The following is a 15000-nucleotide window of genomic DNA, read 5'->3' as shown; positions in this document are numbered from 1 at the left end:
TAAAAACAGCATATATTTAAGATGAAAGAACTGAAACAGGACTTGGTAACAGTACAAATAAGAAAGGATCCGAGGTTTTAGCTCTCCCTGAAATCCACACTAAGAAAGCAGTATGAGAACGTAAATTTTAAGCTGTTTTACTAGAACTGCTGAGATTAAAAGGAACAGAGGCAATAATCCCTGCCATACCCTGCACCATACGTCTGGAGTATCATAAGAAATCCTGGCAACAACATTTAAAAGGGATTCAGTCAAACTGGAAAATAATCAAGATGATGAATTAATTAGAACTCAAGTGTAATGAATCAAAGCCCTGAGGATGTTTAACCCAGAAAAGAGAAGACTTAGGATAATGATTATCAAACACTTTGGCCTCAGGACTTCTTTATATAGCTTAAAAAAAATTACTGAGACCCCCAATGAGGTTTTATTTATATGAAATATTCTACAGATATTTACCATTAGAAATTAAAATGGAGAAAAATGTAAATATATACTTAAACTGATTATATATCTACATAAATAACATTATAATAAAAAATAACTATATTTTCAAAAACTAAGTAGCAATGATTTGCATTTTTGAAAATCTCTAATATCTAGCTTAATAAAAGATGAATTCTAACATGTTTCTGAATTCAAACTGTTGGGCTAAGTTGTCTTGGTTTCAATAAATGAAGCAAATCCATCCTCAGATATGTAATTAGAAAAGGGAGCAATATTTTATTTTTATTTTACTTTTTTAAAAGATTTTATTTATTTATTTGATAGAGATCAAAAGTAGGCAGAGAGAGAGGAAGGGAAGCAGGGTCCCTGATGCGGGGCTCAATCCCAAAACCCTGGGATCATGACCTGAGTTGAAGGCAGAGGCTTCTTTTTTTTTTTTTTGACAGATCACAAGTAGGCAGAGAGGCAGATAGAGACAGAGCGAGGAGGAAGCAGGCTACCCACTGAGCAGAGAGCCTGATGGGGGCTTGATCCCAGGACCCCAGGATCATGACCTGAGCTGAACGCAGAGTCTTTAACCCACTGAGCCACCCAGGCGCCCCAAGGGAGCAGTATTTTAGTAGCCTTAATATTTTCATACCCAGTTACATTAAATTCATTGTTCTTTCTTGCACTTTAAATGAAACTTTTACCCAAACTTTTACCCACACACTGGTCGTATGGAAAAGACTATTTCATAGAGGTATGCACATTTTCCAATTGTCAGCATATTTCATTACACAATATTTTTAAAAATCACAGTCATTAATACCACGACCAACCCTATTAAAACAGTCTTTAGGTATTAAGAAAGATATCAAGCTCAATCAGATTAAGTGCTAGAATAAAGACCTACAAAAATTTTTTCACTTGAAAGCTTGCAGTTTACTACTAGCAATACTTCTTGAAGTTAGTTTTTGAGAAAATGTCTGCCATGTGCTGAAAATTGAATAACCATCATTTGTCTGTCATCTGTTACTGTTTTTTCACTTAAAAGGTGTTCCATGAAAAATGTGACTAAGTTCAGTTTCCAAGAGCAATTCAATCACACAGGTGCTTTCCTTGAGACAACTGTGGTACTTTAGTATGCAGCAAAAGTGTTTTATGTATATGACTTCACTTTTGTTACATGGGACATAAAAAGATGGTGACGCAGCACTGAAATTTTTTAAATTAGTATATTTTGCTGATTCATCAAGGACATTAAGTGAAATTGGGTTTTTAAAAATCACGAATGCAAGAAAGTGAAGAGTAAAATGACTAGCAGCACAGATGTGCCAAAATTGTTTTTGTACCTTAAATGTCAATGGCAACACATCTTTATATAATTTTAAAATAGTTTGATTTATGGACTCTTATGAGGGTCTTGGGCCACTCTCCACCTCCACCCTGCCCAGACCATTCCTTTTTTTTTTTTTTAAGATTTTATTTATTCGACAGAGAGAGAGAGATCACAAGTAGGCAGGAGCAGGCAGAGAGAGAGAAGGGGAAGCAGACTCCCTGCCGAGCAGAGAGCCCGATGCTGGCCTTGATCCAGACTCTGAGATCATGACCTGAGCCGAAAGCAGAAGCTTAACCCACTGAGCCACCCAGGCGCCCCTGCCCAGACTAATCTTTGAGAACCCCTGAGTTAGAATGACCAAAGAGCTGTTTTCAAATATACAGAAGGCTGTCATGTAGGGAAAAAATGGCATGCCCTACATAAAAGGGCAAACCTTGAGTCAATGGTATTAGTTATAAAGGAAGCAGATTAGCAGGGCACCTGGGTGGCTCAGTTGGTTAAGGGTCTGTGTTAGGCTCAGGTCATGCTCCCAGGGTCCTAGGGACAAGACTCATATTGGGCTCCCTGCTCAGCAGGGAACTGCTTCTCCTCCTCCTGTGCTCTCTCTCCTCTCTCAAGTAAATAAAGAAAAAGAATTTTTTAAGGATTTTATTTATCTATTTGACAGAGAGAGACACAGTGAGAGAGGGAAAAAAAGCAAGGGGATTAAGAGAAGAGTAGCAGGCTCCCTGCGGAACAGAGAGCCCAACACGGGGCTAGATCCCAGAACCCTGGGATCATAACCTGAGTTGAAGGCAGGCACCTAATGACTGAGCCACCCAGGAGCACTCAAGTAAATAAATAAAATAAAACAAAACAAACAAACAAACAAAAACCAAATAAGGCTCTGAAAAAAGAACACATAATCAAGGTACAGAAGAGTTACATCACCCCCACCAAATTACCTAATGCCCTTTTTTGAATATTCTGCTTCGTACATCTGACCTTAACAACAGGGATCAATTTTCTGTTCCTAGAGTTTTGCCAGCTCTAGAATGCCAAATAAATGGAATCACACAGTAGGCAGCCTGTGAGTCTGGTTTCTTTTACTTAATATATGCACTGGAGATTCATCCAGATTTGTTATTAATTGCTGAGTAAAAGTTTATTGTATGGGGTACTGAAGTATAGTTGGGGTGTTTCCACTTATTGGAATTACGAATAAAGCTGTTAAAAACATGCACATGCAGGATTTTGTGTGAACATAAGATTTCATTTCACTTCCTTTCACTTGAGTAAATACTGAGAAGTGAAGACTGCTAGGTCATATGGCAAGGATACATTTAACTCTATAATAAACTACACACTCCATTCCAAAATGGCTGTCATTTTGCATTCCCACCAGCACTGTATGAGAGTTTCAGTGGGTCTGCATCCTTGCTAGCACTTGGTAGGGTCAGTTTTTTTTTAAGCTATTCAGATATATGTGTAGTGGTATCTCAATGTAATTTTAATATTCATTTCCATAATCACTAATGATGTTGAGCATCTTTTCATATGCTCATTTGCCATCTGAATATTTCCTGAGTAAAGTGCTCATTTTTATTTGAGTTAAAATCATATTATTTAGTTTTAAATGTTGCTGACTTTCTGGATACAACTCCTTTATCAGATAAGTGTTTTGTAAATATTTTCTCCTAATCTGTGCCTTGTCTTTTCATATTCTTAACAATCTCAAAGAGTAGAAATTTCTGACTATAAGGAAAACCAACTTTATAATTTTTTTTTTTTTAAAGTAGGCTCCACACCAAGCATGGAGCCCAATGTGGGTCTTGAACTCATGACCCTGATATCAAGACCTGAGCTGAGATCAAGAGTCAGACGGTTAACCAGCTGAGTCACCCAGGCACCCCCCAACTTTATAGTTTTTTAAAAAATGGATTGTACTTTGGTTTGTATCTATAAAATATATGTCTAGGGGGCACCTGGATGGCTCAGTTAATTAAGCAGCCTTCATCTCAGGATATGATCCCAGGTTTCTGGAATCGAGCCCCACGTTGGGCTCCGTGCTTAGTGGGGAGTCTGCTATTTCCTCTCTCTCTGTCCCTCCCCCAGCTTGTACTCTCACTCACTCACTCCACTCTCTCTCTCTCTCTCAAATAAATAAATAAAATCTTGGGAAAAAAATAGTAAAATAAATGTCTAACCCAAAATTACAAAGAGTCTATCGTACATTCTCTTCTACCAGTTTTATACTTCTTAGTTTTACATTTACAACTATGAGTTTACATTTAGAACTTTGAGTTAATTTTTGCATATGGTACAAAGTATGGATGAAGGGTTTTTGTTTTGTCTTGCATTTGGATATACAGTTGTTCCATCTTCATTTGTTGAAAAGACTTTTTTTTCTTAGTAAGAAATAGCTTTCTAATAATTATGGCTGGTAAGTAATATAAAGAGTAGCCTCAAAAGAAATGAGAATGAGTTAACTGGAAATTTTTAAACAGAAGTTTGAGAGCCAGGTGTTCAGTCTAATAAAAAAGGACAGAAGGTTAAATTATCTTTCCAAATCTCCGTCCCCATCCACGGTTTCACTTTCTGCAGTTTCAGTTACCCACGGTCAACCACGGTCTAGAAGCTAATGATTCTCCTTCTAACATAGCTATCTAAAGGTCAATAATAGCCTAACACTATGTCACAATGCCTACATCATCCACCTGACTTCATCTTATCATGGAGGCATTCTATTATCTCACAGCATCACGAGAAGGGTGAGTACAGTCCAGTAAGAAATTCTGAGAGACCACATTCACATAACTTTTATTAGAGTATACTGTTATAATTATTCTATTATTGTTGTTGTTAATCTCTTACTGTGCCTAATTTATAAATTAAACTTTATCATAGGTATGTACGTATAGATAAAACATAGCATATACAGAGTTTGGTACTATCTGTGCCTTCAGACATCCACTGGAGGTCTTAGAATGCATCCCTTGTGGATAAGGATGAGGGGGGCTACTACATATTTTTGGAATAATTCTTGTTCAAAATGCAAATATAATTAACTCCAATTACTTAATATTTCTGCAAATATCTTCAGCCAATTGTCTTGTCTTTATGCTATCAACTCAACCTTTCATTCAGTAGGTAGTGTGTGGGAACAAGAAGACCTGAAACCCCTATCAACATTATGTTACCTATTTGACTATTTAATATTTGCATTTTAATATAAACCTGAAAGAATGGCTAAAACTCATGTTTGAAAATTCAGTTATCTGTTTAAATATTACTTCAGTAACTATGATTAATTTATAAGTAAGACTTGAATTGATTTCAGCTGGAATAGACATTTTGACTAATACACTTCAAGAAAGACATAACAGGGGTGCCTGGGTGGCTCAGTGAATTAAGCCACTGCCTTCGGCTCAGGTCATGATCTCAGTGTCCTGGGATCGAGCCCCGCATCAGGCCCTCTGCTCAGCAGGGAGCCTGCTTCCCCCTGTCTCTGCCTGCCTCTCTGCTTACTTGTGATCTCTCTCTCTGTCAAATAAAATAAATAAAATCTTTAAAAAAAAAAAAAAAAGTAAGACGTAACAAAGCTGGGAAAAATCTATACAGGGCAACAAAATTCATTGAAAGTATGCAACTGATTTAATAAGAGAAAAACAAAACTCAAAGCAGTCTGTTTACCTCTCTGGTAAGACTCACAGCATCTTGTTTAGAGCAACAGACTGCTACCTCACTTATTCTTCAAACTAGAAAGAAGAGAACTTAGAACCATTACTAATAAACTCTATAGAACTTGAAAATCTTATGAAGAGTGAACCCCACAATATTAAAACAAGAAGCCAACCTCTTTTTTAAAATGGTCACTGAAAAAATTAGAATAGTACCCTCATTAATTAATGAACATATGGCATGTGTAAATCATCCTCCTTTTACACACATACCATCTCACTTCTTTTATACTTGACTAAGCAAGTGGTGTTTGATTAATACTTGAAGAGCAGGTAGAAGGTCCCTGGATAAGAACTAGGGGATTGGTGAAAAGCATCTCGGCAGAATAAACTGGAATGTGAATGCCCTGAAGCAGGGAAAGCAACAGCAAGTTCCAGGTTTGGTGTGGCTGGAGCACAGTATATAAAACACAGCGGTACAAGATAAACCTAGGAAAGAAGGCAGGACTTTAATCATGTAAGACCTTGAAAACCATGCAGGGATTTTAAAGTTTACTTTTAGGTCAGTAAGAAAACCTATAGTTCTTACACAAGAAGTGATAAAACCAGCATTTGAATGACCATCCTGTCTATCCTTTGGAAAATGAATTAAAGGAAGATTAAAGTATCTATAAAGATCAATTTAAAAACTACTGCAGCAATCCAGGTGAAAGATGATGGTAGCAGCCTAAACTAGGATGACAGCAATGTCAGCAAGCAGAACTAAGAGGCAGTTTAAAGATAAAACTAACCAGCCTTAAGCATAAGATCAGAGTTTTCCAAACTACCTATCCATTGTCTGTTTACTTATCTATTTATATATCTGTTTATATCTTTAGTGGTATAAACAGTGTTTTTATCTTTAAGTGTGACCTATTATTTAAACTATGCTTACAGTCAAAACTGAGAGATAAAAGAATGTATAAATGAATGAAGAGTATTTAAGAAACACACCCATACATTTGATGATAAACCAGATAAAAAATGGAAGCACCCTTACACTATTACATATTTTTACAAGTCTTAGATATTACAAAATTTATGCTATTTTACAATATAAGCATAAATAATAAGTTGCATCTAAAGTAACATCACACATAGAAAAAATTTTTAAGTTATGGTACCATAATTCTATCTGCTAATTAACAGAAAACTATTTATTTGTTGCTAGTTGTAATCTCTCATACATAATGCAGAAATGTAATGTGTGTGTACATACACATATACACATACAGTAACAACAACAATAATTAGTTTCATAAAAACCAAATATACTTAAGTTTAGGTACTACCTGGTAAGTGTCTTACAACTTAATTTAACAGCAGTATAGTGAGAAAATAAAGAACACACATATTCATTTATATTTATATTCATATTCATGTTCAATTCATATACATTAATTTAAAATGTTCTGATTGCTATTTATAAACACCACAAAAATGAAGGTTTTTGCAATTTTAATCTGTTAATATCTGCATATGACTTAATATTTGTGTATAATGCTTAGCACAAATTATCTTTTTGTGATGACTATTTTCTGTTAAAATTTATATACAATCTAGAAATTTAAATTCAAATCACTCTCTTGGAAGAACACAAAACACCATTCTGAAAAGATACTGTACAAAAAGAACCCTGAAGGCAGAATCATAGCAAAGTAATAATAGAAAATTCTTACCAATTTTTCATCAACTGTTATGAGTTGCCTGTCTCGAGCTTGGTCTTGTGCCAGCCTCCATGTGGAAGTGCTTAATGACCTGCAGTGCAAGACTGTAAGTTAAAAAATGATCCGTGCAATGAGAAAAGAGAGGCAGACAAATCTTACACAAATGAGCTACTTTAACAATATCTGTCTTATAAAACAAAAAAGAATAGAAAGAAAGAGAAGAGGGCACAGAAATCCTTTTTCTCCCCAATTAGTTCTGTCTGCTGAGTTTTTGGCAGACTCACTTAAGAGTTCACAACAGGCTGCACTTTATGTCAGTCTATAGGCTCTCTGTCACAGAAAAGCCGTCAGTGACAAGTACCAAACTCTGTCAGTGTACAGTAGCTGGTTTGTCACCATTATGATGAAAAATACAAAGCTATATCAATCCTTCTAGAATGCTGATTCCTAAATGACCACATAAGAAAAAGTAAAATCTCAATCATATACTTCATGGCTGAAAGTAAATATCATAGAACTAAATTATATAATGTTGGGGCGCCTGGGTGGCTCAGTGGGTTAAGCCGCTGCCTTCGGTTTAGGTCATGATCTCAGCGTCCTGGGATCGAGTCCCACATCGGGCTTTCTGCTCAGCAGGGAGCCTGCTTCCCTCTCTCTCTCTCTCTGCCTACCTCTCCATCTACTTGTGATTTCTCTCTGTCAAATAAACACATAAAATCTTTAAAAAAAAAAATTATATAATGTTAACAAAGTTTCTAATTTTGAAACACTAATTTCACTTAACACTCTTAATTTCACACAATGCTCAAAATTCATTCTAATTTCAAAACAAAAGTAGTTTAAATAGAAATTATTTCTATCATCATTTTTTTTTTAAGATTTTTATTTATTTGATAGAGAAAGAGAGGGAACATAAGCAGGGGGAGTAGGAGTGGGAGCAGGAGCCTGAGGCAGAATTCGATTCCAGCACCCTGGGATCATGACCTGAGCCCAATGCAGACACTTAACGACTGAGCCACCCAGGTACCCTCTATGATCATCTTAACTAATGTTATTAGTTTAGTCCTGTATCTCATTCACAGAACTGAAGAAAGTCTAAACAGTTAAAACAGAAATATTAAGTCAGAAATAAAATGGGCACCAAAGCTAGCTCCTTTATATTAGCATCATCTGACCCTCATCCCAAAGAAATCACTTAAAGAGAACAGGTTTTTGGGTTTTTTTACTTCATATATACATTGCAGTCTATACTAACCAATACTGTACTGTCGCTGATCATTAAATTTAACATTTTACATTTTCCAAAATATTAAGCCATCTTATGTAGATTTCTCTTTTGAAAGTTAGCTTATCATGACTCAATCATGAGTCATGTTATGTCATGTCATGAGTCCTTACAATCATAACTCAAATTTCAAAACCAACAGAATATACAGTATTAAGTTCTTTCTTCTTTATTTCTTTTAAAGATTTTATTTATTTATATTAGAGAAAGAGAAAGCAAGCACAAGCTAGGGGAAAGGGCAGAAGGAGACCAATCCCAGGACCCTAGGATCAGGACCTGAGCCAAAGGCAGACACTTAACCAAGTGAGTCACCCAGGTGCCCCAAGTTCTAATGCAAAAATTTCATGTAAAAGTTCAACTTTCAACAGCTATCGTGTACACAGCTTTATAGAAAATCTACGTACCAATAGTGTAATTTAAAGATAACGATAACACAAAGACTTTTTTGTTTTATGAATATGTATTTTGAAAAAAATCTGTAAGTTATTTCCCAAAATTAATGTAATGCCTTATTACTTGTAAGATTTTATTTATTTGACACAGAGAAAGAGAGTGACAAAGAGAGAAAGGGAACACAAGCAAGGGGAGTGGGAGAGAGAGAAGAAGGCTTCCCCCTGAGTAGGGGCCAGACACAGGGCTCAATCCCAGGATCCTGGGATCATGACCTGAGCCAAAGGCAGACACTTAACAACTGAGCCACCCAGGCGCCCCTAAATCCTTATTACTTTGAATACCCTTCTAAGAAATACATATACACAAAATACATCTACATGGAAATTATTTTAAATTATTTACACAAATAGTTAAAATACATGTGTTGGTTGTTGTATTAAAGGAGTATCATTAGCTCTTTTAAAAATCTATTTACTATGGAAATCATTAAGACCAATAACATGACAATAAAAACATTCTGAATACTCTTAACCAAATCCATATAAGAAAAAAATTAGGCAATGATAAGAGAACTCAGGAAAATTTGAAATACTGGAAATATTTAAAAACATAGCTACATTTCAAGAAAATGAAGCTGCAGAGTTCCTCTAATGAAGAGAAGTGCTAGATCAAAACTGCAAATTATTCTACACAGATTAAAACTCTATAATCCATGAACTGTGTAACTTCAGATTACACAGTGATTTTTATTTAAACAAATTTCTCTTAAACTGTGTAATAAAACCTTACTGTATACTAGTCATAACTTAAATTTTTTAAAGCATATATAAGGATGTATTTTTAAAATTTTTAGATTTATCTCCAACTAACCATAAGAATGATGCTATACATCACTTTCTGGAAACATAACTTTTATAAACAAATACACAGACAAAAAAATCTCGTATTTTTATCAGACTGTATATAAAAGAATAATAAAAAAGTGGCAAAAGATGTTAAGTAAAACAATCCTACCAGAAAGAATTAAAAATCACAATTAAAACATTTTGTAAGAAAAAACTTTAAAGGGGCACCTGGGTGGCTCAGTCATTGGGCGTCTGCCTTTGGCTCAGGTCATGATACCAGGGTCCTGGGATAGAGCCCAGCATTGGGCTTGCTGCTAGGCAAGGAGCCAGAGGCAGGACCCAATCGCAGGACCCTGGGATCATGACCCAAGCCCTGACTAAGCCACCCAAGCATCCCAAAACAGCAATTTTTTTTTTTTTAATCAAAAATCAGATGTAGGGAAAAACTTTCCTCCAATTATAAATAGTTAAGGTAGCAACAGAGATCTAGAGTCAATTACAAACATAGGAAACTTAATTAATTAGACCTATAAAATATAAGCTACAGTTAATTTTAGATTAAATGTAAATTATATAGCAAATATCTATTTGCTGATTAGCCTTTAAACAATGTCACATCAGTAAATTGGCAGCAGTAAATAAAGTGTTTTTTAATAAGAGTATAAAAACATTAAACAAGAAATAAAACCTAGAGGGCACCTGGGTGGCTCAGTGGGTTAAAGCCTCTGCCTCCAGCTCATGTCATGATCCCAGGGTCCTGGGATGGAGCCCCGCATCGGGCTCTCTGCTCTGCAGGGAGCTTGCTTCCCCCTCTCTCCCTGCCTGCCTCTCTGCCTACTTGTGATCTCTGTCTGTAAATAAATAAATAAAATCTTTGGGAAAAAAAACAAACAAACAAACCTGGGAATAGGATGGAAAAGGACTTGAATGACATTTGTCCAAAGATCTATATATAATTAGCCAGTAGCAAGAGATGCTCAATATTACTAACCATTAGGGAAATATAAATCAAAACCACAATAAGATATCACTTCATACCTATTTGGATGGTTTTCAAAAAAAAATAAGTGTTGGTGGGATATAAAGAACCAGAACACAGTACATTGCTGATGGGAATGAAAATCATGCCGTCGCTATGGAAAGCAGTATGGCAGTTCCTAAGAAAATTAAACACAGAATTACCACGATTCAGCAATTTCACTTCTCAATATATACCCCAAAGAATTGAAAACAGGGACTCAGGGTGCCTGGGTGGTTCAGACAGATAAGCAGCTGCCTTCCGCCTGGGTCATGATCCCAGGGTCCTGGGATCGGGCCCCACATCGGGTCCTTGGGTCAACAGAGAGCACAGGGACTCAAATAGGTATTTGTAAACCCATGGTCCTAATAGCACAAATTCCAAAGAGTCAAAGGCAAAAACTGCCAAAATATAAATAATCTTGTGTTATTGGGCAATGTATCACAACACTTAAAAAGTATATGTGTAGGAATGATCAATATATAATCATTAGTAAATAGGTTGTAATTTTAACTTTGCTATTTGGTACCTATTTTTGAGAAATTAAAAATTTTATTTGCCTCATGAACTTGCCTTTCTGTCTACCTACCTGTTGTCTTAATTGGCCTTTTCACATTTCCAGGTTTCTTAAGAGTCAACTTAAATTCTGAGCCCAAAGAATAAACTATGAGGGCTGTAATTATTACTGAGCAAGCTATTTATTATATTTAGTTTTTTGGTACAAGTTTCCCATAAGAAAATGAGATATCCTGGAAATAGAAAATAAGAGATCTTTTTTTATTTTATTTTTTCAAAGATTTTATTTGTTATTTGACAGAGAGAGACACAGCCAAAGAGGGAACACTCGCAGGGGGAGTGGGAGAGGGAGAAGCAGGCCTCCTGCCGAGCAGGTAGCTGGACATGGGGGCTCGATCCCAGGACTCTGGGATCATGACCCAAGCCAAAGGCAGATGCCTAACAACTGAGCCACCCAGTCACCTCAAGAGGTCTTATTTCTAACTCTGGTTTTAGTACCTACTATTTCTACGAGCAAATCACTTAACCTTTCTGTACCTCAATTTCCTTCTTTGTAAATTTGCAAAATGAGGACTTGTTGCTCTCAAGTTTCTTTTAGTGATGAGACTCTGTGATTCTAATAACTGGAATAAAGTATAGTTCCACTTTAACAATTCCTTTTGGAAATGCTATGTAATAGTAACTCATAATCTTTTTTTCTTTAAAACCCTAAGGCAGGGCGCCTGGGTGGCTCAGTGGGTTAAGCCACTGCCTTCGGCTCAGGTCATGATCTCAGGGTCCTGGGATCGAGTCCCGCATTGGGCTCTCTGCTCAGCAGGGAGCCTGCTTCCTCCTCTCTCTCTCTCTGCCTGCCTCTCTGCCTACTTGTGATGTCTCTCTGTCAAATAAATTAATTAAAAAAAAAAAACTTAAAAAAAAAAACCCTAAGGCAATAAAACTTTGAAAAATATATATACCACATTTGTTTATCCATTCATCTGTTTATCAACATTAAGGTTTTTTCTGGTAATGACATTCATGTGCACGTTTCTGTGGGGACGTAAGTTTGCAATTCATTTTGATAACTACCTAATAGCACAATTACTGGATTGTATGTTAATACCATATTTAGATTTAAGAAACCGCCAAATTGTGTTCCAAACTGGCTGTACCATTTGTGTTCCCATGAAAGCATGAGTCATACTCCTTGCAGCTCCATATGCTTCTATTTGGTGTTGTTGGTTTTTTGGATTTTAGCCATTCCACTAAATGTGTAGTGGCATCTCATTGTTTGAGTTTTTAATTTCCTGATGAAATATGCTGTGAGACACCTTTTCATATGCTTATTTGCCATCTGTATATCATCTTTGGTGAGGTGTCTGTTCAGATCTTTTGCCCTTTTTTTAACTGGGTTGTGTTCTTGTTGAGTAGGAAGAGTTCTTTATATGTTGTAGATACAAGTTCTTCATCAGATAATGCGTTTTGCAAATATCTTCTTCCAGTCTGTGCTTGTCTTTCCACGGTCTTTAAGTACCATCCACAGAGCAGAAGCTTTTAATTTTCATGAAGTCCAACTAATACATTTTTTCCTTTGTGGATTTTGCTTTTGGTGTTGTATCTCAAAACTCAGAAGCAAACCGAGGTACCTGGAGTTTTATGCTCTTTTCTAGAAGCTTGATAGTTTTGCTTCTTACATTTAGGTTTATGATCCATTTTGAGTAAATTTTTGTGAAAGGTGTAAGGGCGGTGTATAAATTCATTTTTTTGCATGTGGATATATTCCAGTTCCACTTAATGAAAAGATTATCTTTTCTCTATTAGACTGCCGTTGCTTCTATCTCAAAGACAGATCGGTTGACTTTATCTGAGTAGTCTATTTCTGGGCTCTTGGTTATGTTCTGTTGATCTATTTATCTGTTCTTCACCAATTCTACACTGTCTTGATTACCTTAGCTGCGAAGTAAAGTCAGTACCATTGCTCTGACTTTGTTATTCTTCTCCACTATTACATTGAGTATTTGGAGTCTTTTGCCTTTCTATATAAGGTTAGAATCAGTTTCTTGATACCACAAAGGGAGCTTGCTGAGGTTCTGATTGAGACTGTGTTGAATCTACTAATTAAGTTGGGGAGAACTGGCATCTTAACAATACCGAGTCTTCCAGTCTATATATATTAGGATCTTTGACTTCTTTGATTGGCATTTTATAATTTTCCTCATTTACATTTGCAAATACTGTTTTTATTACTTCAAAATACACTCTTCAAAAAGTCTTAATGGTGAAAAGATAAAAAGAAACCATTTTCAATGGAAAACAGTGTCTGAATAAGAATAAATAGTACTGATTCAAAGTACTAACACTATTCTCCCTTTGAAGCAAACTAACTTTATCAACTAAGGAGAATAAAATTCCCATATCACTTGTAGCAGTTTGAAACACGGCTCCAAATTTTTCTGACACTCATCCCTCCTATCAAGAGTTGCAGGTCCCCTATTCCTAGAATCTGAGCGCTCTGACTGCCTGGTCAATATAATACAGAACTGAGGCTATTTGTATTTCCAGGCTCAGGCCTTAAAACACTAGCAATTTCCATTTCCTGTCACTTAGATCATTGCTTCTTTGGATATTCACTCTTGGAATCCAACTACCAAGTTGTGAGGAAATTCAAGGTGCCCCACAGAGAGACCCAAATGAGGAGAAATCAGTAACTAACATTGCTTTGCCAGGCATGTGAATGATCCTCCAGCCCAAGTCCAGCCATCCCAGCAGACATTACGTGGAGCAGAGACAAACTTCCCTGCTAAACACTGCCCAAAATGCAGATCTGTGAGCAAAACAAATGACTACTATGGTTTTAAGGAACTGAATATTGGGGTAGCCTGTGTCCAACTATAGATAATAAAAACATCCCTACAAATAACTGAAGATGATTTTATAAACATTCAAATTGAACCACTAACTTCAAAAAACCAGAAATGAATGGATCAACTTACAAAGTAAAATTCCTAATCCTATAGAAATTATTAAGGAATCAATTAATCCTCAACCATTTGATTAAAACCAATTATATCTGTTGTCAATTTATTGGACATTGAATTATAATCCAAATTCCCATTAAATCAGAAAGTGTTTAGTTCCACAGAGAAGTGTTAAACCACAAGAAAATATTACTAAGAGTTCTAACTGAAATATTAAAATAAAAACATATGCACATTTTCCATATCATAATAATTATCTCAGCCTTAAAATATGCTGGCATTTGGGTCAATCACTTTCAAGTTAATGATCTTGAAGCTTTTCAAGATCTTAAATCAACAGAGAAAACTTAAACTGTCATAATACTGTACTCACTAGAGAGACGCAAGAAAGAATTGTTAATGGAAAAAATAAAGATAAGGGGGTCAAGGGACCATTTTATTTACTTATTTTTAAAGATTTTATTTATTTATTTGACACACACAGAGAGAGAGAGAGAGAGCACAAGCAGGGAAAGTAGCAGGCAGAGGGAAAGGGAGAAGCAGTCTCCCCGCTGAGCAAGGAGCCCAATGTGGGAGCTCAATCCCAGGGTACTGCGATCAAGACCCAAACTAAAGGCAGACGCTTAACTGACTGAGCCACCCAGTGCCTCCAAGGAACCATTTTAATATTCTGTGAAAATATAGGGAGTGAAAGGAAAGGATGTTACAAAATACTCTGGTTAAGTTCAGCAGAAATAACAATAACTTATAATCTATTCACAAACAAGTTCCCTGATTCTAATTCAGATTTATCACAAAATTTCTAATCTTTACCTATAGGACTCCTGTTCGTAGATATCCTTTTCCCCATTCT

General features: G+C 36.0%; 1 protein-coding gene across 2 annotated transcripts in view; it reads right to left on the bottom strand.

Moving 5' to 3' along the window:
* NDUFS4 (NADH:ubiquinone oxidoreductase subunit S4) overlaps window positions 1-15000 on the bottom strand; it is a 114071-nt gene that overhangs the window by 64066 nt on the left and 35005 nt on the right. For both annotated transcript variants that reach the window (XM_059173961.1, XM_059173959.1), the window contains exon 2: window positions 7146-7224. In XM_059173961.1, the coding sequence (XP_059029944.1) occupies window positions 7146-7224 (79 nt within the window). The remainder of the gene's footprint in view (window positions 1-7145; window positions 7225-15000) is intronic.

This window comes from Mustela lutreola, chromosome 5, assembly GCF_030435805.1.
Source record: "Mustela lutreola isolate mMusLut2 chromosome 5, mMusLut2.pri, whole genome shotgun sequence".
NCBI lineage: Eukaryota > Metazoa > Chordata > Mammalia > Carnivora > Mustelidae > Mustela > Mustela lutreola.
The sequence above is the reverse complement of the archived record's forward strand: the minus strand, read 5'-3'. Positions and strand labels throughout refer to the sequence as shown.